General features: G+C 46.8%; 1 protein-coding gene across 7 annotated transcripts in view; it reads right to left on the bottom strand.

Annotated features, from left to right (window-relative positions):
• The window catches only part of C1_1H12orf75 (chromosome 1_1 C12orf75 homolog), a 338,893-nt gene extending 328,891 nt beyond the window's left edge, over positions 1–10,002 (bottom strand). For all 7 annotated transcript variants that reach the window (XR_013599065.1, XM_078655710.1, XM_078655690.1 and 4 more), the window contains exon 1: positions 9,852–10,002. Coding sequence is in view for 6 of the 7 variants with exons in the window: in XM_078655710.1 (XP_078511836.1) it covers positions 9,852–9,894 (43 nt within the window). In the remaining variant the exon portion in view is untranslated. The remainder of the gene's footprint in view (positions 1–9,851) is intronic.
• Positions 10,003–23,723: the final 13,721 nt, after the last annotated feature.

Raw genomic sequence — 23,723 nt, forward strand, 5'->3', positions numbered from 1 at the left:
TTTTTATTTTCGGTATAGAGTATCAGGATAACACAAAGTACTAAAATTAGAAAGTTCATTTTTACTGTGTATATTTTGTATTACTGAATGGGTGAGGTTTCCACTTTTTTTTTTATCTGGGTGGTATATAACCACCAAAAATGTTTGGATATTCATAAAGTCTCCTACCTTAATTATTTTTAAATTGATTTTATTAAATAGAAACATACTATAGGAATGTTTTCCCTATGAGTATATATGTATATAATATGTCAAATAGAAGGCTGTGCTTAGAAAGATCTGTTTTATTTTTAAAAAGGTGCTTGTATTTTAAATGTTTGTCAATGTCATTGTAAATAGCATTCTTGTTGTATGTACTTTATAGCCCTGAAGAAGTCCGATAAAGGACGAAACGCGTTGGCTGTTTCATTTTTAAGAACATGAATAAAGAATGAATCATAAACTTCAAAAGCTTTCATCGACTTCTTTAACATTGGGAAAACAATGGTGTATTGTGGATTGTCTTGTTACATTGGTATAGATAAATGAAATGAGAGTCTATATTTGAACCTTCGAAGAGTGCGGGGCTAGTTTATGTAACTTATGGTCTTGCACTTGTCGCAACCAAACAGTGTTTCCCCCATTTCAGACTTGTATGAAATGAAACAAATGACACAATGAAATGATAAAATAATGGTTAAATAAATAACCAGGACCAATAAAAGTTTATATTGGCCCTTTGTCTTTCTAAGTTCATAGTAGCACAAAAAACAGTCGCTAGGTTTCTTGTTGTGTTACTTTAACTAGGCCCTATCTAGCAACTGGTATTCGGGCCTACCCCCTTTATACACCATCCTAAAAAGTGGCATTTTCAGATTTGTAATTCAAAACCCAATTTAACTATAAAGTTAGTACTCTTAAATTATGATTCCGGAGACACCAAACTTCAATCTGTGAGATCTTATCATTTGGAAATGACACTTATAAAATGTAATAAGGTTATCCTATAAGGGATATAGGCCTTGCATTAGTGAAAAAATAATCTAAGAGTTTTTCACTACCCCGACATGTAAAACTTAAAAGTGCATGCCTTGCTTTTAAATACAATGCACCCTTCTCTCTTGGGTGACCAGGGCCTACCATAGGGGTGACATATGTATTAAAAATGGTTTCGGGCTGGGAAAAGGTTTATTTTGCCAGGTCGAAATGGCAGTTTAAAATTGCTCACACACGCTGTGCAATGGCAGGACTGATCCATGTTTAAAGGGCTGCTTAAGTGGGTGGGTGCACTTTACTAGGGACGTATAGGTACATTAAATATGTCAAAGGGGTATAAGCCAATTTGTTCATGTTTTGAGAGAGCACAAGCACTTTAGCTTTGCTTAGCAGTGTTAAAGTGCACAGAGTATGAAAGCCCCCCCCCAAAAATCTGCAAATAAAGAAAGTAGGCAAAAATTGTCATTTTCAACATGAATGTTCTCTGCAGAGTAGGAGAGAACACAATGCTCTTCTTTAACATCTTAAAATAACAATGCACATGTTACTTCCTTGTTAAGAACCATGCTAACAAAACAATCAAGATTATCATTTTCTTTGATGGAACCTCTCCTGTACTGTTCACGACATGCTATTCAAACTAGTTAAACAATTGACTATATATAACCCAATCTATTGTACACATTAGCTTCCAGGACCTAGTGGTGTCCCACTGTATGGGAGTCATGTGCAACAGCCATTAATTAAAAGCAAGTCACCCAACATAACTATTATACGTCATGAATTATATGGGGTTACCTACTAGTAGCATGCCTAACCTGATAACCCCCCCCCATGCTTGACTGACAGCCATACTACCCATAAACAGGAGAACACTGATCTAAAAATTATTTTTTCATCGGTCCTTAACCAGTTTCAGGGACTCTGATACAGATCGGATACTGTAAAGCTATAATAAGAGGGAGTAATCATTTTTCTAGTCAAACTTGGTTCTAAATAGCAAAAGGTGCTCAGCAATGTATTCACCACTGCAAATACAGTCATAGTGATCATTCTGTTTTTAGTCCCTGCCACTTCTTACTAGGTGTTCCCTAGTTGGAAAGGTCCAGAGTCTAAGTCTTATGTATAAGAAGCGTTTTAATTCCTGATTGATCAGGTCCAAGTACATCTTAATTCACAGATCAGTTTTGAATACAAGGTACCTTGACAATAGACTACCCTCCCATGCTCTAGAGATATGTTCCTCTGTTTTAAAGGACCAATACACTTCTCCAGGATTTCAATTGCGTCCTGGCCAACTTGGGTCGCTTCCTTCCAATAACCCTCTAAATGTAGGGATATTAGGAGACATAAAATTCAACCAATTTCTTCCGCCTCGGTCTGCATATGTAGCCATTTCTAGAACCGATTTCAGTTATATTGCTGCATAGGGGATCCTATGTAACTTAACCCAATGCAATGCAGGTTTCAGGGCAGCCTGATTAACTGTGGGGGGTGTTAATGCCTAGCTCTAGGTAAAGGGGCCCTAATGGGGTCTATTGGCCTATTAACAGGGTCCTTAAAAAGTCATATTCTAGCACTTGGAGCGTCTTTAAATAGCCATAGCCCCTTAGCTCTGCTCCATACAGTGTTGGTAAATTGGTAGAATTCTATACTTAGGAGTGGCTACCCACCTTTCTTTTTTTTTTTTTTAAAGCCAAGTATGGTCCTAGTGGTTTGTAATAAGCTAGTAAATTAAATACACCTGGGTGCGCTATGGAGGCACATTGCTCACCGCCGAACATTAGGGGCATCTCAGGATGTTTGGTACTCGCATTACTTAATGTGACACCACGATGAACTATGCTGACCATCATGCAGTTCACTCGGAGTTGGAAACAGTTAGCACACACCTGCAGTTGGGAGGAGGAGCTGTGGGACGGCTTCAAAGGGAGTGGTCTCCGCTTCATCCGGGAGATTTCCAGCAGCCTGTGAGACTGGCACTGAAGACGGCCAAACCGTCCAGAAACGCGTCTGCCCATCACTACAGCGTTTCATGGACTGCAAAGGACTGGGCTCTGTTTTGTTCTATTAAATCCTCTGTCTATCCCGGAGCATGTGTCCCGCTTGCTTTTTTCTGTGAAGGTGAGCATTGGTGGTGTATATATATATATATATATATATATATATATATATATATATATATATATATATATATATATATATATTCACTGAAAAAACCATAGGTTTCAGGCCTTATATAGTTGGGAATCAGCATTTAAAAACCTTTGAAATTCACTGAAAAAACCATAGGTTTCAGGCCTTATATAGTTAGGAATTAGCATTTAAAAAAACCTTTGAAATTCACTGAAAAAAACCATACGTTTCAGGAGTTATATAGTTAGGAATTGGTTTTTAAAAAACCTTTGAAATTCACTCAAAAAACTATAAGTTTTAGTGGTGTTATAGTGAGCTGGACATTTTACTCATACAAAACCAATGAAATTGCTCCTATATAGTTAGTTGTACTAACTATATTTCGCGCACCCACAATCCACTGCTGATGATGTCACATATTAGATCATTCATGACATGGTCAGTGACATCACTGATGACATCTCAAATGACATCACTGGTGACCTCATCCAGTGAATGTGGTTTGCTTCGTTATTTAAATATGCATTATATATATATAGCAATTTACATTGAAGATTGAGTGGATATATATAAATAAATATTTGGATGGAGGATTTAGTAGCAGTGTAATTGACTGTTTACTTGACCAATTTATAATGTCTCACTAAATATAGTGGATAGTGACTAAACTGTGTGAATATCTGTATCACTTTGTCAGTGGTTGTGTAAACTGATTCTACAGTTGATTACTAGCTATGTGAAAGTCTATATTAGTTATTGATTAGTTAACTGAGTATTTGTATGGGAGTGTGAAAGTGTGTGTGGTTCGGTGGGGGGGGGGGGTGATCCAAAGATGTGTGAATAGTTGATTCAGTAGATATATGAAGTTAAAACTACATGTTCTAACAGTTTGGGTGAGGGAATCTTTTTATCGGTGTGGTGATGAGCAAATATATTTCTCAAAGGTACAGGTCCAACAAACTAGAAAAATAAAAGGCAGTGTATGTGTCAGTTGTTGTATATAAATAAGTATACATAAGACAATGATTGTGTGAGGGACTGTATGGATAACTGTATACTTGTAATAATGATTTTATAATTCACTAAGTATGACTTACTATCTAAATGAATAGAAGAAGTGGTTTTTGTATAAGTGTTTTGCTAAGTAAATATGTAAGTATGATCCATTGTTTGCATAAGTGAGCAGGATGACTTCATATGTGAATAGGATGCGTGCTGTTTAATGTCGATATAGATGTATAAGTATTTTTGATAGTGTTCTATTGTTCATTGACAGCATGTATGAGTGAATCCATAGGTAAGTGATTAGATGTGTGTATACATCTATGAATCACTGAGTGGATTTTTAGATACTTGTATTGCTGTGACAATGGATTTAAATATGATACTCTGTATTTTACAAACAGTGATGAAAAATTGTAATAGTGTATGAAAAGGTGTATGTGATTGTCACGTGGATGATGTCATCAGTGATGTCATCAGTGATGTCACTGACCATGTCATGAATGATCTAATATGTGACATCATTAGCAGTGGATTGCGGGTGCGCGAAATATAGTTAGTACAACTAACTATATAGGAGCAATTTCATTGGTTTTGTATGAGTAAAATGTCCAGCTCACTATAACACCACTAAAACTTATATAGTTAGGAATTCGTTTTTAAAAAACCTTTGAAATTCACTCAAAAAACTATAACTCCTGAAACCTATGGTTTTTTCAGTGAATTTCAAAGGTTTTTTTAAATGCTAATTCCTAACTATATAAGGCCTGAAACCTATGGTTTTTTCAGTGACTTTCAAAGGTTTTTTAAATGCTGATTCCCAACTATATAAGGCCTGAAACCTATGGTTTTTTCAGTAATTTTCAAAGGTTTTTTTAAATGCTAATTCCTAACTATATAAGGCCTGAAACCTACTTTTCAGTAATTTTCAAAGGTTTTTTTAAATGCTAATTCCTAACTATATAAGGCCTGAAACCTATGGTTTTTTCAGTGAATTGTCTCTGGTGGCCATCTTGGGAGACTGCATATCAGAATTTTTTTAATGAAATATAAGAGGATTTGAGAAGTCACTCAAAATGTGCCCTAATTTTTCTTTCTTCAGCACTAATCATAATTTCTATGGCAAAATGAACCCCCTCATTTTGTTCCTTTGCAAATTAAATGTTTTAAGTGTTAACACTTTATTCCAATCAAGATGACTTCAGGTGTGCCATACTTTTGTCATAAGTAAGACTGTTAGCGCTCTAGTTGTTCTTTAGAACACTCTGGGACATTCTGTCATTGGGCTATAGTTGGGCTACATCTGGTTGATATTTGGGCTACATTTGGTTTTTTGTCTCTGGTGGCCATCTTTGGGCTACATTGGGCTACATCGGGCTCTAACATATATATAGCCCAATGTAGCCCAATATATATTTTTTCAAAGTTAATTTTCGTAAAAACCACTGGAGCACATATCTTGAGACATAGCAAAGGCACATCGGGCTACCAGTCCCTACAATTTTGCCAAGTTTGGTGGAAAACCATTCAGCCGTTCGGGCTAAAAGTGAGTCCAACCGCCCTATGGAAATTAACATGGGGAAACACGTTTTGGGACCCCCCTTTTATCTCGGCCCCCGCTTGACGAATCTCCCCCAAACTTTCAGGGAAGGAGCGGAGCGCCGCGAGGCAAAGTTAAGGAAAATGTCAGGAAGATTCCTCAACCGGCGCCAAAGTTATTCCCAATAGAATGTTGCGATTTCCCTATGGAAAACAATCCTAACTATATATACCTACTGGCTATCGCCAGTAGGTAATATATATATATATATATATATATATATATATATATATATATATATATATATATATATATATATCGTGATCAAGGGAGCTTGACTCCCGAAACACTAAATAAAAAGCCTAATTGAAAGATATCCACGAATGAGTGCCGGATGACTTCTTTGAACAAACAAAAGAAATCCCATTTTGAATACATATATATAAATATACCGCCAATATATACCGCTGACCAAGGCACCCTCCATTCCTGTTGGCACTCATAATTTCAAGCACCCAGGAACCGCAGCAGGGCATCTTCGCGGCTGGACGGGCCGCTATAAATCACTAAACCAAGGTTGCCCCAGTGAAGACACCACACACGGGGGTTAAATACACACTGATGTCAGCGGCCGCAGCGATAGCAGCCGCGAAGATGCCCTGCTGCTGCTGCGGTTCCTGGGTGCTTGAAATTATGAGTGCCAGCAGGAACGGAGGGTGCCTTGGTCAGCTGTATATATTGGCTGGGGAGCAGTGATGCTGCAAATGCTTTTAACACCACTTGGTTTTACAAACTTTTGACATTTCAATTGATGGAAGTAAATAGAATCTTTGAATGAGGAACGTAACCCACTTGGGATTATATGTCGGTAACAAGTCCTAAAGACATTCAGGGACTACAAAGCCCAGAAAGCCATTGTAATGACGCTCTTTGGGGCAGGACTTGAATTTAAATAAATAATCATTGCCGAGTAAACTCAGTTTTCCTCATTCATTCAGCCAGTGATCAAGAGCACATGGAGTGCTCGAAACGCGTTTGGAAGGCATTGAGCTCTGCTGCCGCTGACATCAGTTTGTATTTAACCCCCGTGTGTGGTGTCTTCACTGGGGCAACCTTGGTTTAGTGAATATATATATATATATATATTCACTAAACCAAGGTTGCCCCAGTGAAGACACCACACACAGGGGTTAAATATATCCCACTTTAACTGATCTTCAAAGCGTATGCCCAGATAGTCATTATGATACACACTCTAATGGTATGCAATCGATCCTAGGCTCTCTTCTAAGATGCTGTGATTGTTTAACAGCAATAGCCTTGGTTTTCTTGATGGTTGTAGTTAGCTTACTACACTAAAGGAGGATCTAAGAAAACCTCCAATCATTTTTGTAATGTCGTTTTGGTTGTAGCTAGTAAGAGCATCAGCCGCAAACAGGATCAGAACCTTATCCCCTGCAATAAATGGGTACATCAAGGTCAGCTTTTAACAGATGTTCAACCACATCATTTAAAACTAGACTTTAGAGGGCTGAGGCCAGAATGCAGCCTTTACTGACTTCTTGAGGGGAAAAAAGGGAGGGGGGGCTTGTAACCCTCTAGAGCATAGACTACACCACAAAACATGTGAAAAGGAAGAATAGCTCTAGAAGGATGAATATATGCAATGAAAGAAAAAGTCCACTTTTTATTTGTGGCTTCTGGCGGCGTAGCTCGCGCTTATTTCTATTATAAAGGTCCAAGAATCTGGGGTGGATCCATAGGGGCCCCCCTGCACGTTAATAATGTGTAGCCACAGAAAGGTGGTTAGCCCCCGGACATGGGCACCCCCCACATTATTATAAAACATGCACCCGGGATTTGGCCTACCTGGGGGCTCAATGAAAAAGACGGGCGGGAGCCTAATTTTTTTTTTTTACATTTTGTCATGGATTCATGGTTCCACCCGCAAATGTGTGGCAAAATAAAAAAAATGTATGTTTTTTAAACCCAGCGAGGTCCCTGTGAACCACCACCCCCCCCTCCCCGATATCAAGGGGGAGAGAGAGATCAGGGTATTCCCAACCTGCCCCCTTTTCTTAACTTCTTACTTTTTATGTGGGATTCTGCTTCAAGCCGCGTCCCAAGATGGCTGCCAACACTTCCTAATTGAAGTGTTGGCAGCCGATCAAATTTTAGTAGGATCCATGCATCCACTGCAAAGACTCACGTCCCCAGATATCTATATTTTCAAAACTTGAATATCTCTGAAACTACTTAACGTATTTACACCAAATAACAAACAGCATACTTTCTGGAACAACATCTAGCGTTCAACCAAATTTTGTGAAATTCAATTCAATAGTTCAAGCTGCAGTCGTGTTCAAAAAATGAAAACTCCCCATAGACTTAACATGGAGAAAAGGAGTTTTGGGAGCCCCCTTTTGTCCTCAACCCCCGTTTGACGGGTCACCCTGAAACTTGCAACACAGCAGCTGAACCAAATAGGCGCAAAACGTATTGATGAAACAAAAAACGGTTTTCCTATGGAAACTTTGGTCCTTACTATAACTGTCTACTGGCGACTGCCAATAGGTAATATATAGACACACACACAGAGCACTTGCCTTATCTTAAACGCTAAATATTTTGCATATTTTGTGACCGTCTATCTTGCAAAGTGTGTAATAAAATTTTTTAATTGACTTGTATGTTCACAGCTCTTTCAGTCTCAATCTGCGACTTCATGGCTCTGTAAATAGATGTAACTATTGCTTGTTACAACCAGGTTTCAGTTCCTCTGACTGGTTAAAAACACACAAACTTCGCAGCATTCACAGCCAGTGCTTAATATGTAAAAAGGTTAAGTGCTGCGACACGATTTCTCTCAGAACCCCGCTGGTGCTGCCCCCCAATATCCAGGCTGCTCAACAGCAAGGCTGCCACCTCCTGATTTCCCCTAATGCCTCTTATCCATGAACGTGCTCCTTTATCTCACGCTTGCATGCATGTTCTTTTTCATCCCTCTTATCTTCATTTTTGGTGTTTTTTCTTATTAGTCGTTTTCCTTCTTTCCTCCTCGGTTGCCTCTCTCTTTCTTGGTAAAAGAGTGAGGATTACAAATAAGTACTAATCACCAAAACACAGAGGCGATGGGCTCCACCTGCAACCAATGACTCAAATCAAGCACTGGCATTAACCAAGTGTGCTTCCGTAACGTAAAAGAGTTAATGTCTCACCGATTATTTTAACTTGTATGCACATACATACACACACACACGTGGAAGTCAAAGACCAAATAAATGTTGCAGAATGTTTTTTTTTCCTTTTTAGCCATGGCTCTAACCCACCACTACTGTACTCGGTAGCACAGATCCGACACTTGATTTGCACCCAACAGCGGATTGTGAGAAATTCGGAGATAAAAAGTATGTGCTTTAAAGAGTGCAAAGTTAAGTTACCCACCATAAGCACTTTTTCCTTGGATAGCGGCTCTACCATCAAAGCTCAAAGCCAGCAGAACGCAAGCTTTGCAGGTCGAGTAGCGACCCGCTCCAGGTTTTTTGCTTTACATTCTGGGGCATGCAGTTTGGTTTATCTCATTATAGCATCGGATTACTAGCACCACAGAGCAAAACAAACCCCTTGACCGAAAGAGCGTCTCACTCACCCACGAAGCTGGAAAACTTTAGAGTTCTTTGCCCTGCTAAGAAGGTTGGCTCTCGCGTTGCGTTGCTGTCGGGGCCGGCGCGCTGCTTACTCTCGGTGGCACAGCAGAGATAGAAAGTAAGCCGCTTCCCTTTACAAATCCTGGCTCCGTAACCCGTGGCGCGCACTCTCCTTCATGCTTTAGTACATCAGATGAAGTGCTCACTTTGGAGCGTACAGGGCTAAGCAACTTTTCGCGAACAGATTTCAGTGCGAGCTGCTTGAGTCTCAAATAACTGACAGATGCATCAACCAGAGAACAACATTTTACATAACGCTCACATTAACAAAAAACGAATTTGTTGCTATCTCGTATCACCGTACTCGGAAAAACACTTTGTGCATAAAGCTACAATGTAAAGGGCCCCGGACCCTTCAGCCCATGCAGCGAATAAACTGACTGGGAACCCCTGGAGCGGTTCAGGGGGGCTCACAAGCACCGGCGGGGTGCACTGCCTGCTGCTAGTAGGAATCCTCGAGTTCTCCCGCCCTCAGTCAGCAGACTCCTCACCTGCACCGGGTTGGCTGGTTGCCACCGACTTCCCGCAGCCCATGCTGCTCCGGCGCGATTCTTCCCCGGTCGGTGGACTGAGACAGGGCTCCCCTTGTCTGAGGTAAGTGAAAAGACGATGCCGGCGGTTACGCTACATCTCAGGGGGTGGAGGGGCGGGGCCGAGGCTCCAGTGGATCTCTGGGGCTGGAGGAGGGGCCCGGGAAAGTGCGGCAGGTGGATGTCTCGCGCTTCCCACCTGCGAGCATCATCCCCGACTGCAAAACAAGAGGCGTGGACCTGATGGCGGCCGCACCGCAGCCACGGGAGAGCCATTCCGTACCCTACATCACCCCCACCGTCAAAAAATACTTTGGGGAGTCACTAGGGGCGGAGATTGAAAACGGAGTTTAAAAGTCAATGTATACATTTATTTTCAAAATAAATCTGCTGCAAAGAAATTGACATAAGGGACATATGTGACAGTAAATCGTTTCTAGCTTAGTTACTTGAGTTCTGTGTTTTATCCAATCACACATTTGACTTCTGAAATACCAAAGAGAGCAATGTGCCTGCTGCAAAGTACATTGTGTAAAGTAGATCAGAGATATGTCGTTTATGTAAATACTAGGTAAGACGGGCTACAGCTTTAGATAATGAGAGAATTTTATTACTTCAAGTACATAAATTGGCTATTCGGCACCTTAAGGACGAGTTTTTAGCTCAGACTCTTCGAGCTGGTGCAAGAGGCTGCCGGTTCCCAGTTGCCGGCTCTTGTTTCCGAGGCTGCTGCGGTTGTGGCCTCCTCCGCACCAGGCACCGGGGGAACCGCAAAAAAGCTCACCGAAACCAGCCAGAGCCGCGAAAGTCAGCAGGAGCCGCGGGAGGCATCCCGTGGCGGTTCCGGTTCATTCGAGGTGTCCCGAAGTTGTAATCCCGCACTGCCCAGGCCCGCCTTGAACCCTGTGCCCTTGCAATTTGAGGCTGAAGGCTGTGCTGAGGTGAGCGAGCGGGCAAAAAAACCAAGCATTTGCAATGCAATAGGTCTCGCATTAGGAAAGTGTGAGCTATTGGTATTGTAAATGACAATTTTTTAAATATGTGTTGGCTTTGAAAATATATAAATTAATAGCATTGTTATTCACAAAGCCAATGGCTTACACTTTCCTAATGAGAGTCCTATTGGCCAGGGCCGGACTGGGAACCAAAACCGGCCCTGGCAAAGTGCTCGGCCGGTCCCCCCTCCCCACTCGGGGGGTTGGAGGTGCCGCCGAGCGCTTTGCCAGGGCCGGTTTTAGGCCGATTTTGTTGCAGGGCCGATTTTGCAGCTATGCTGCAAAAACGGCCCTGTAACAAAATCGGCCCCCAGGGGCCCAAACCGGCCCCCAACCATGCGGCGCACCGGGGGATTGCCCGGTGCCCGCTATGGCCAGTCCGGGCCTGCTATTGGCTATGGCAATGCTTGTTGGTAGCAAGCAAGGACAGTGCTGTTGTGGTGCTGAGTGATGATGTGGTTCGGCTGAGTGATGTGGTGGGGCCCCTGAGTGATGTGGTGGTGCCCCTGAGTGAGGTGGTGGTGTCCCTGAGTGATGTGGTGGTCTTCTTGAGTGATGTGGTGGTGTCCCTGAGTGATGTGGTGGTGTCCCCGAGTGATGTGGTTTCCCCGAGTGATGTGGTGGTGTCCACAAGTGATGTGGTGGTGTCCCCGAGTGATGTGGTGGTGCCCCCGAGTGATGTGGTGGTGTCCCCGAGTGATGTGGTGGTGCCCCTGAGTGATGTGGTGGTGCCCCCGAGTGATGTGGTGGTGTCCCCGAGTGATGTGGTGGTGCCCCTGAGTGATGGAGGGTGGGGTTGGAGGGAGGAGTTGGAGGGTGGAGTTGGAGTTGGAGGGTGGAGTTGGAATTGGAGGGTGGAGTTGGAAGGTGGAGTTGGAAGGTGGAGTTGGGGTTGGAGGGTGGAGTTGGAGTTGGAGGCTGGAGTTGGAAGGTGGAGTTGGAAGGTGGAGTTGGAAGGTGGAGTTGGAAGGTGGAGTTGGAGGGTGGAGTTGGAGGGTGGAGTTGGATTTGGAGGGTGGAGTTGGAGGGTGGAGTTGGAGGGTGGAGTTGGAGGATGGAGTTGGAGGGTGGAGTTGGAGGTTGGAGGGTGGAGTTGGAGGGTGGAGTTGGAATTGGAGGGTGGAGTTGGATTTGGAGGTTGGAGTTGGAGGGTGGAGTTGGAGGGTGGATTTGGAGTTGGAGGGTGGATTTGGAGTTGGAGGGTGGAGTTGGAGGGTGGAGTTGGAGTTGGAGGGTGGAGTTGGATTTGGAGGTTGGATTTGGAGGTTGGATTTGGAGGGTGGAGTTGGAGGTTGGAGTTGGAGTTGGAGGGTGGAGTTGGAGGGTGAAGTTGGAGGGTGGAGTTGGAGGGTGGAGTTGGATTTGAAGGGTGGAGTTGTATTTGGAGGGTGGAGTTGTATTTGGAGGGTGGAGTTGTATTTGGAGGGTGGAGTTGGAGGGTGGAGTTGGAGGGTGGAGTTGGAGTTGGAGGGTGGAGTTGGAGTTGGAGGGTGGAGTTGGAGGGTGGAGTTGGATTTGGAGGGTGGAGTTGGAGGGTGAAGTTGGAGTTGGATGTTGGAGTTGGAGGTTGGAGTTGGAGGTTGGAGTTGGAGGGTGGAGTTGGAGGGTGGAGCTGGAGGGTGGAGTTGGAGGGTGGAGTTGGAGGGTGGAGTTGGAGTTGGAGGGTGGAGTTGGAGTTGGAGGGTGGAGTTGGAGGGTGGAGTTGGATTTGGAGGGTGGAGTTGGAGGGTGAAGTCAGAGTTGGAGGTTGGAGTTGGAGGTTGGAGTTGGAGGTTGGAGTTGGAGGTTGGAGTTGAAGGGTGGAGCTGGAGGGGTGGAGCTGGAGGGTGGAGTTGGAGGGTGGAGTTGGAGGTTGGAGTTGGAGGGTGGAGTTGGAGGTTGGAGTTGGAGGTTGGAGTTGGAGGGTGGAGTTGGAGGGTGGATTTGGAGTTGGAGGGTGGAGTTGGAGTTGGAGGGTGGAGTTGGATTTGGAGGGTGGAGTTGGATTTGGAGGGTGGAGTTGGATTTGGAGGGTGGAGTTGGATTTGGAGGGTTGGAGTTGGAGGGTGGAGTTGGAGGGTGGAGTTGGAGTTGGAGGGTGGAGTTGGAGTTGGAGGGTGGAGTTGGAGTTGGAGGGTGGAGTTGGAGTTGGAGGGTGGAGTTGGAGTTGGAGGGTGGAGTTGGAGGGTGGAGCTGGAGGGTGGAGCTGGAGGGTGGAGCTGGAGGGTGGAGTTGGAGGGTGGAGTTGGAGGGTGGAGTTGGAGGGAGGAGTTGGAGGGAGGAGTTGGAGGGTGGAGTTGGAGGGTGGAGTTGGAGGGTGGAGTTGGAGGGTGGAGCTGGAGGGTGGAGCTGGAGGGTGGAGTTGGAGGGTGGAGCTGGAGGGTGGAGCTGGAGGGTGGAGCTGGAGGGTGGAGTTGGAGGGTGGAGTTGGAGGGTGGAGTTGGAGGGTGGAGTTGGAGGGTGGAGTAGTTGGAGGGTGGAGTTGGATTTGGAGGTTGGAGTTGGAGGTTGGAGTTGGAGGGTGGAGTTGGAGGGTGGAGGGTGGAGTAGTTGGAGGGTGGAGTTGGATTTGGAGGTTGGAGTTGGAGGTTGGAGTTGGAGGGTGGAGTTGGAGGGTGGATTTGGAGTTGGAGGGTGGAGTTGGAGGGTGGATTTGGAGTTGGAGGGTGGAGTTGGAGTTGGAGGGTGGAGTTGGAGGGTGGAGTTGGAGTTGGAGGGTGGAGTTGGAGTTGGAGAGTGGAGTTGGATTTGGAGGGTGGAGTTGGATTTGGAGGGTGGAGTTGGATTTGGAGGTTGGAGTTGGAGGGTGGAGTTGGAGGGTGGAGTTGGAGTTGGAGGGTGGAGTTGGAGTTGGAGGGTGGATTTGGAGGTTGGAGTTGGAGGGTGGAGTTGGAGGGTGGAGTTGGAGTTGGAGGGTGGAGTTGGAGGGTGGAGTTGAATTTGGAGGGTGGAGTTGGAGGGTGAAGTCGGAGTTGGAGGTTGGAGTTGGAGGTTGGAGTTAGAGGGTGGAGCTGGAGGGTGGAGCTGGAGGGTGGAGCTGGAGGGTGTAGCTGGAGGGTGGAGTTGGAGGGTGGAGTTGGAGGGTGGAGTTGGAGTTGGAGGGTGGAGTTGGAGGGTGGAGTTGGAGGGTGGAGTTGGAGGGTGGAGTTGGAGGGTGGAGTTGGAGGGTGGAGTTGGAGGGTGGAGTTGGAGGGTGGAGTTGGAGGGTGGAGCTGGAGGGTGGAGCTGGAGGGTGGAGCTGGAGGGTGGAGCTGGAGGGTGGAGCTGGAGGATGGAGCTGGAGGGTGGAGTTGGAGGGTGGAGTTGGAGGGTGGAGTTGGAGTTGGAGGGTGGAGTTGGAGTTGGAGGGTGGAGTTGGAGTTGGAGGGTGGAGTTGGAGTTGGAGGGTGGAGTTGGAGGGTGGAGTTGGAGGGTGGAGTTGGAGGGTGGAGTTGGAGGGTGGAGTAGTTGGAGGGTGGAGTTGGATTTGGAGGTTGGAGTTGGAGGTTGGAGTTGGAGGGTGGAGTTGGAGGGTGGAGGGTGGAGTAGTTGGAGGGTGAAGTTGGATTTGGAGGTTGGAGTTGGAGGTTGGAGTTGGAGGGTGGAGTTGGAGGGTGGATTTGGAGGGTGGAGTTGGAGTTGGAGGGTGGAGTTGGAGTTGGAGGGTGGAGTTGGAGTTGGAGGGTGGATTTGTAGGTTGGAGTTGGAGGGTTGAGTTGGAGGGTGGAGTTGGAGGGTGGAGTTGGAGGGTGGAGTTGGATTTGGAGGGTGGAGTTGGATTTGGAGGGTGGAGTTGGATTTGGAGGGTGGAGTTGGATTTGGAGGGTGGAGTTGGAGGGTGGAGTTGGAGGGTGGAGTTGGAGTTGGAGGGTGGAGTTGGAGTTGGAGGGTGGAGCTGGAGGGTGGAGCTGGAGGGTGGAGCTGGAGGGTGGAGTTGGAGGGTGGAGTTGGAGGGTGGAGTTGGAGGGTGGAGTTGGAGGGTGGAGTTGGAGTTGGAGGGTGGAGTTGGAGGGTGGAGTTGGAGGTTGGAGTTGGAGGGAGGAGTTGGAGGGTGGAGTTGGAGGGTGGAGTTGGAGGGTGGAGTTGGAGGGTGGAGCTGGAGGGTGGAGCTGGAGGGTGGAGCTGGAGGGTGGAGCTGGAGGGTGGAGCTGGAGGGTGGAGTTGGAGGGTGGAGTTGGAGGGTGGAGTTGGAGGGTGGAGTAGTTGGAGGGTGGAGTTGGAGTTGGAGGTTGGAGTTGGAGGTTGGAGTTGGAGGGTGGAGTTGGAGGGTGGAGGGTGGAGTAGTTGGAGGGTGGAGTTGGATTTGGAGGTTGGAGTTGGAGGTTGGAGTTGGAGGTTGGAGTTGGAGGTTGGAGTTGGAGGGTGGAGTTGGAGGGTGGATTTGGAGTTGGAGGGTGGAGTTGGAGTTGGAGGGTGGAGTTGGAGGGTGGAGTTGGAGGGTGGAGTTGGATTTGGAGGTTGGAGTTGGAGGTTGGAGTTGGAGGTTGGAGTTGGAGGTTGGAGTTGGAGGGTGGAGTTGGAGGGTGGATTTGGAGTTGGAGGGTGGAGTTGGAGTTGGAGGGTGGAGTTGGATTTGGAGGGTGGAGTTGGATTTGGAGGGTGGAGTTGGATTTGGAGGGTGGAGTTGGAGGGTGGAGTTGGAGGGTGGAGTTGGAGGGTGGAGTTGGAGTTGGAGGGTGGAGTTGGAGTTGGAGGGTGGAGTTGGAGGGTGGAGTTGGAGTTGGAGGGTGGAGTTGGAGTTGGAGGGTGGAGTTGGAGGGTGGAGCTGGAGGGTGGAGCTGGAGGGTGGAGTTGGAGGGTGGAGTTGGAGGGTGGAGTTGGAGTTGGAGGGTGGAGTTTAGGTTGGAGGGTGGAGTTGGAGGGTGGAGTTGGAGTTGGAGGGTGGAGTTGGAGGGAGGAGTTGGAGGGAGGAGTTGGAGGGTGGAGTTGGAGGGTGGAGTTGGAGGGTGGAGCTGGAGGGTGGAGCTGGAGGGTGGAGCTGGAGGGTGGAGCTGGAGGGTGGAGCTGGAGGGTGGAGTTGGAGGGTGGAGTTGGAGGGTGGAGTTGGAGGGTGGAGTTGGAGGGTGGAGTTGGAGGGTGGAGTAGTTGGAGGGTGGAGTTGGATTTGGAGGTTGGAGTTGGAGGTTGGAGTTGGAGGGTGGAGTTGGAGGGTGGAGGGTGGAGTAGTTGGAGGGTGGAGTTGGATTTGGAGGTTGGAGTTGGAGGTTGGAGTTGGAGGGTGGAGTTGGAGGGTGGATTTGGAGTTGGAGGGTGGAGTTGGAGGGTGGATTTGGAGTTGGAGGGTGGAGTTGGAGGGTGGAGTTGGAGGGTGGAGTTGGAGTTGGAGGGTGGAGTTGGAGTTGGAGGGTGGAGTTGGAGTTGGAGGGTGGATTTGGAGGTTGGAGTTGGAGGTTGGAGTTGGAGGGTGGATTTGGAGGTTGGAGTTGGAGGGTGGATTTGGAGGTTGGAGTTGGAGGGTGGAGTTGGCGGGTGGAGTTGGAGGGTGGAGTTGGATTTGGAGGGTGGAGTTGGATTTGGAGGGTGGAGTTGGATTTGGAGGTTGGAGTTGGAGGGTGGAGTTGGAGTTGGAGGGTGGAGTTGGAGGGTGGAGTTGGAGTTGGAGGGTGGAGTTGGAGGGTGGAGTTGGAGTTGGAGGGTGGAGTTGGAGTTGGAGGGTGGAGTTGGATTTGGAGGGTGGAGTTGGATTTGGAGGGTGGAGTTGGATTTGGAGGGTGGAGTTGGATTTGGAGGGTGGAGTTGGATTTGGAGGTTGGAGTTGGAGGGTGGAGTTGGAGTTGGAGGGTGGAGTTGGAGGGTGGAGTTGGAGGGTGGAGTTGGAGGGTGGAGTTGGAGGGTGGAGTTGGAGGGTGGAGTTGGAGTTGGAGGGTGGAGTTGGAGTTGGAGGGTGGAGTTGGAGGGTGGAGTTGGAGGGTGGAGTTGGAGGGTGGAGTTGGAGGGTGGATTTGGAGGTGGAGGGTGGAGTTGAAGGGTGGAGTTGAAGGTTGGAGTTGGAGGGTGGAGTTGGAGTTGGAGGGTGGAGTTGGAGGGTGGAGTTGGAGGGTGGAGTTGGATTTGGAAGGTGGAGTTGGAGGGTGAAGTTGGAGTTGGAGGTTGGAGTTGGAGGTTGGAGTTGGAGGTTGGAGTTGGAGGTTGGAGTTGGAGGTTGGAGTTGGAGGGTGGAGTTGGAGGGTGGAGTTGGAGGGTGGAGTTGGAGGGTGGAGTTGGAGGGCGGAGTGTGGAGTTGGAGTGTGGAGTTGGAGTTAGAGGGTGGAGTTGCAGGGTGGAGTTGCAGGGTGGCTTTGGAGTTGGAGGGTGGAGTTGAAGGGTGGATTTGGAGTTGTAGGGTGGAGTTGTAGGGTGGAGTTGTAGGGTGGAGTTGTAGGGTGGAGTTGGAGGGTGAAGTTGGAGTTGGAGGTTGGAGTTGGAGGTTGGAATTGGAGGGTGGAGTTGGAGGGTGGAGTTGGAGTTAGAGGGTGGAGTTGCAGGGTGGAGTTGGAGGGTGGATTTAGAGTTGGAAGGTGGAGGTGGAGGGTGGAGTTGGAGGGTGGAGTTGGAGTTGGAGGGTGGAGTTGGAGTTGGAGGGTGGAGTTGGAGGGTGGAGTTGGAGGGTGGAGTTGGATTTGGAGGTTGGAGTTGGAGGGTGGATTTGGAGGGTGGAGTTGGATTTGGAGGTTGGAGTTGGAGGGGGGAGTTGGATTTGGAGGTTGGAGTTGGAGGGTAGAGTTGGAGTTGGAGGGTGGAGTTGGGTTTGGAGGTTGGAGTTGGAGGGGGGAGTTGGATTTGGAGGGTGGATGAAACCTCGAGTACGGTGGAAAGACAAAAACACTTAAGTAGTTCAGTTCAGTTCAGTTCAACTTTATTCGGATACAGTAGTACCCATAAAAGCACAAATCATTAATACATCACAAACATTCCATACAAGTGTTAAAATTCATATATCTAAAGTGCATAGTGCAAAGAACAAAGCCGTCATTGTTGCATGAAAATAGTTAAAACAATTCCCAAATTATGTCACAAATGCTCAGGGATCCATCATAGACCTACGTGTTCTGATCGCAATTTTAAGGAAGTAGTATATTTTCGGCAAAGGAATGAATGGCGGAAGGGGCAGAATGATGTTTCTGCCCGTGGAAAGAGAATGAGGACCAGATTTTCTAACGCATGCAACGCTGTGCTGCGTGAAAAATCTGCAGCGCTGCGCTGCACGAAGCAGGAGAAATAGTGCAATGCTATATATATTTAATAAGAGTTACTCACTGATCTCACTAGAAAACAAGCTCTCGGCATTGCTGTGGCGGGGGGCGGAGCGGGAGCGCATTCCTTTGAAGTCTGATGGTGGGGGAGCGGCAGCCTTTGAAGTCTGATGCGAGGCACAGTATACGCATTTGACACCGTAATTGATTAGTGAAGGAGACAGCTCGCTGGAGGTAGGTGAGACAGTCAAGATCGAGAGTTGGGGATTAGTGAAGGAGACAGTTCGAGCAAACTTTCCCGGAGAGCGTCAGCGGCTGGTCTTATCACAAGGAGGATTAAAAAAATAAGCTCTCGGCATTGCTGTGGCACGAGCGCATTCCTTTGAAGTCTGATGCGAGGCACAGACAAATGGTGTTTTGTGACGTGCCTGGTTTGTGCATGCGCATAGGTCACATGAACTGTGGCTAATCCGCCATTTTGGCAAACTTTTCGGACCGCTTACTAGAAATCTCGACAAACAAGCATTGCTAAAGCAATGCTTTAGGTCAAGACCTAAAAATGGTAGCTGCCTGGAGTCCCTCGCAATTTGCGCAATTTGTGCCTGAGCTCTGTATCCAGAAGAGCGCATGTCTGTACCTGCGCCAGTGCCTTTGCCTGAAGCGGGAAGCGAGTGCCTGGTGGTAGCCGTGGTGCCCTGAAGTTAAAGTTTGCAATCCCGCCCCGCCCTGCCTTGAATCCTGTGCCCTTGTGCCAAAGTAGCGGTCGAAGTTGATTGACCCCCCTAAGCATTCCGGGCTGCGCCTACTTTTACAATTCCCCTTCTACTATTCCCTGCAGAAACGCCCCTCCCCCCCAGGCCAGGGAGTCCAGGAGCAGACACTACAGCGAAGCGTGGAGCTGAGTGAGACGGCGCACAGCGGAGTCAGTGGTGATTAGAGCGGTTGGAGGGTGGTGAGAGGCGAGAGGTGAGAGACGCTTCTGTTGCTGTAGGGGCATTGGGACCTCCCCCACCCTTTACCCCCGCCGCCACTCCTTTCCCGCTTTCCGACCCCTGCTCCCTTGTCACCCACCACCTGTCTCCTACCCCGGCACCCTCTCACGTACACCAGAGGAACCGCACCATTGATCTAGGATTAAGGACCAAGGACCACGGATCAGGGATTAACCATGCGGACAAGGATTGCGGGTTTGACACAGCCCCAGGTTAATTACCGCTCTCACAAATCTGCGAGACATCAAAAGGCTAAGATGTTGTTTCCCCTTAGCAAAGTCAGCGTAAGAAACAATTTGACCTCACAGGACGAGTAACAACTGGGAGAGGAGCAATCAAACTCTCCTTCAACATTAAGGACAAACACAAATACAAATATAACCCAAAAACTGAGTAATTACGCCGCAACTGACAACAGCAACAGCAACAGTAACAGTAATAGAATTAATATCAGTATTAGTACCAGTCCTAAAGGCAACAACGACATCAGAAACTACTTCCATCAACTGCCTAAATCAAGCAACTCCAGTAAACGTGGGAAAACAGCTGATATATCCCGCTATGCAACTAGCAGCAAAATCGACGAAAACATCGCTAATACAGTAGCATGCACTGGAAATTATGATACTTTGAATCAAAGCTCCTTACTGATTCCATCACTTTTACCAGAAATCATTGTAATCAAGGGCAACCGCGCACAAGCAAAAGAAAATGCAATTGATTTCAGCCTGTTTCACACCAACAACTCAGGAAATAGCATATTGGGGCCTACAAATTTAGACAGCGTTCGCACGGAAGTTCCCCCCACTCCTGACCCAGAGGAAAGTGAGACAGGCAAGGAACTTCCTTTCCCAACTCGACACACCACGGTCATTACAGATAATTGTACACTTCCAAACCTCAGCTGGACCCCCTGGCCTTTCCCCTTATGCCCACTGAGTTTTGGGAAGAGGATTTTCTATTAAAAGAGAGATCTGACCCAGACCTAGACCAAAGACCATTAAGCGCAAATGATCCATGGCCGTCCAACTTGCCCAAAACGGAAATGGAAACCGGCTCGGTGCCGCAAAAAATAGAAAACCATCTTGCACTGATTAATGAAGCTTTGATTTCAATGGCAAATGCAGCCATAATGCATGCAGATAAATTAGATACTCAAATAAACATGCTACAATTAGTTACCAGCCTGATCTCTGGAGTGGATTCGAAACTGGAACATTTTAACTCCCTGATACGCAGAGCCCAGGCAAACACAGACGCAAAGGTAATACCAAACGACTGCGGGTGCTCCCCAATACTGCAGACCTTGTAAAAACTCCCAGAAATAATGAGCATTTTAGTTAGGGACCTCAAGAGTGAGGCCAACAGGTGGACGAGCAATGCATTACGCCCCCAGTGGGAAAACATTGCTTGGGGGTAAAATGGCGGCTGCTAGCTAGTAGCGGTCGCAGGCAAGGCAGTACACCCGGGGGATATGCGTGAAGGAGGTCACACCAGGATAGAGTAGAGACGGAATCATTTAAAGTGTGAAAGAGAAAATGCAGTAAATTTAAAAGTTGAACCTCTTACCGCTTGGAATCGTGGTTTGGCGTTCTGGCCCGATCGGGAGAGATTTGTGCTGTGGGTTCTTCGGCTTGAAGCTTGAGGCTCTGACGATGGCTGCGGAGTTTTCGGGATACCTGGATTGTCTTCCAGGGCGGAGGCGGGGAGTCGTGGAGAGGAGAGAGAGGAGAGACTGAGAAGTGTACAAGGACGCTGCCCCATGGTGAGTGATAGTCTCTGCATTTCGACAGGAGCCGGTGAGTGTGTCTTCGTTTTTGGTGTAGCGTTGCAGTGTTTAACCTGTAACTGACTAGAGGCTCGGTTAAACAGAGGGATAAACAGGGAGGTAAACACACGTCAGGGGGGGCACAGTGTGCCTTCATGGTGATAAAGTGTACCGAAAGGATTTACGCTCAAGCCAGTAAAACGGTATATATAATATATATATTTGTTTAACAAGAGGCAAATAAAGACACTTTTTTTGAGGAGTGTACTTTTTTGAAAAGGGCTTTTCTCTAAAGGTCTTTTGGTGGGTGTGGCAGCTAAGGGACATAGGAGATAAGGGCGCCAGGTGCAGAGGCGCCTAGCCCATTCGAAGAACAGAGAAGTGGCGGCAGGAGAGGATTTGCTATTTACTGGTTGACGCTGGTCTTAAGCAGCCGCAGGCCTGGCAATTATAAGGGGAGTTTCGGCCAGAGTGGAACTTTGCACAAGCTCAGCTCCTGCATGTCTGGTACGATTATCACCAGTAACCTGTGAACCAAATGTTTTCTGTACTTCAATGTCGACAGTAAGGCAAAAGAGGAGAGACTGGGGGCCAAAGTTACACTACGAAAGGGAGAGCGAGTTACAAGAAAACCAAGCTAGGCTTTCACTATCGGAAGCAGAGAAGAACAAACCAAACCGATATACCCTTAGGAGCAGGGAGATCTGGGGAGGGGAGAGCTCTGCCTATAAAATTGCAGATTTAAACATGGCAGGAGACCAACCTACAGTAACAATAAAAGAGATAAAAGAGGCGAAAGTAGCAAAAAGTGCAAGCTCAAACAGAAAAGTAAAAGTTAAAACTACGAACCCCCTTAATAATACCCCCTAAAAGAAGGAACGAAAAAATCTAGCCAAAAATAAAACGAGCGGAACATGCGGCATAAAAGTCACTCCATCATTAAGATCTTTTTTTTTAAGGTACAGAATACACAATCTGTATCAGCAAAAACGCGGCAGATCCAAAAATAGCAATAGCAGTAGAGGAAACCAGTCACTCTTGTCAACTAGGGTGTGCTAATAGGGGGTTAATGGAGCCAGTTCCACTGGAGAATAGGTATGAGCCTTTGACGCAAGAGGTAGATGAGGACGCAATAGACTTACCTCCTGTACCGCCTCACGCTTCTCCATGTGTACAGGCTAATATAGAAGGCACCACCATGAATGAAAAGGAATTGAAGTGGGTGCATCAAACACCTTGGACACAGCAAGGGAAAAGGGAGCGACCTCGCTAACGGAGGGACTTTTAACAACTTTGTTAACAGAAATCAGAGAACAACCAACTAAAGATACAATCTGCCTGCAAAACACTTGAAACTAAGATGAACGCAATCTCTGATAGAGTGGGCGCTATAGAGGAAGTGGTGGAGAGCCTAACAAAACAAGTGGATAAAAACACACAAGAATACTGGCATTAAGAAGCGAGGATAGATCCCTGAAAGATAAGCTAGAAAGTCTAGAAAATGCTGCCAGAAGGAATAACATTGGATTTTTAAACATTCCTGAAGATGCAGAAGGTGAGGACGTAAAAACGTTCGTAGTAAATCTCCTACTAGAGTTACATCCTGATATTGATAAGAAAAGTTTAGAGGAAGATATACAGCGAGTTCATCGTGATCCATATCTAAAAAAGCCTGGCAAGAAAAAACCCAGGAAAATCCTGGTCAATTTCAGGACATACATGTTAAAGGAGAAGATATTGGCAGGAGGATTGAAAGCTGGAGAATATAAGAGACACGCATGGACATTCCGCCTTAGATCGGATATATCCCACATGACCCAAGAAAAACAATGGGAGCTAGGGAAGGTTATGCAGGAATTGAAAAAGCTAGGTGCCTCGGCAAACTTGCGATTTCCAGCTTCCCTTAAAGTTATGTGGGACAATAAAATGTACACATTCAAAGATTCGGCCGAAGCAAACGCCCTGCTATGTAAAATTAAGAGTACTCCATCCGTATAGCACTTTTGAAAAAAAGAAAAACCCTGGGTAGAAAAAGAGCCTGAAACCGGAGGTTTTCCTCTGATAGTAGAAAGGGAGGTTTCCCCATGGGGTTGGGGGTGGTTTCTTCTGTCAAAAAATATGCATATCTTTAGTTCACAATTGGTGGGGAGCATGTGGGAAAGAAAAAAAAAAAACGATTGTCCTCATTTGAAGATGAAAGTACATTTCTGGCCTCATTCGTCAATGTAAGACATAGAGGAAGTAGACACAACATTTCATGGCTAACGTCAGGATAAAAGAATTAGAAATAACGACCTGGAATGTAAATGGTCTGAGGGTCTCGTAGAGAAGAAATAAGATCTTGGAATATATGAGACTATCAGAGAGTAACATTTTCCTTATCCAGGAATCTCACCTATTAAAGGAAGAATGGGTCTCAATTTTAAGACAACAAAAGTGGGTGGAACAATATATATGTACAAATCAGAACTGTATAACGAAAGGAGTGGCTATTCTTATTAAAAAATCAGCAGCTGCAGTACTGGAAGAAAGTATAGTAGACCCAGGAGGAAGATGGGCCGTTGCCAAAATAAAGATCAATGGAGTTGGTTTTACGCTAGCAAGCTATTATGGGCCTAATATAGATGACTCAACCCACTTGTATGCCTTGATGCCGCAGCTAGTAGAAGGTGATAATCACATAATTTTAGGAGGAGATTTTAATCTAGTGCTCAATCCAAGTAAGGATTCAACCTCTCTTAGAGCAACATTAAACACACAAAAAATTAGAAAAACTTTAAAACAAATAATGCACGATTTAGGCTTAATTGACATTTGGGGGTCCATTAGGATGGCGGGCGGATTGCCCCCGCCAGGCTGGCGGTAGCCACCGCCAGCCTGGTGGGGGCAATCCGCCCGCCATCCTTCTCTGTATTCCCCCCCGCCATATTAGAATGGCGGGGGGGGAC

Source organism: Lissotriton helveticus, chromosome 1_1 (assembly GCF_964261635.1).
Source record: "Lissotriton helveticus chromosome 1_1, aLisHel1.1, whole genome shotgun sequence".
NCBI classification, from domain to species: Eukaryota; Metazoa; Chordata; class Amphibia; order Caudata; family Salamandridae; genus Lissotriton; species Lissotriton helveticus.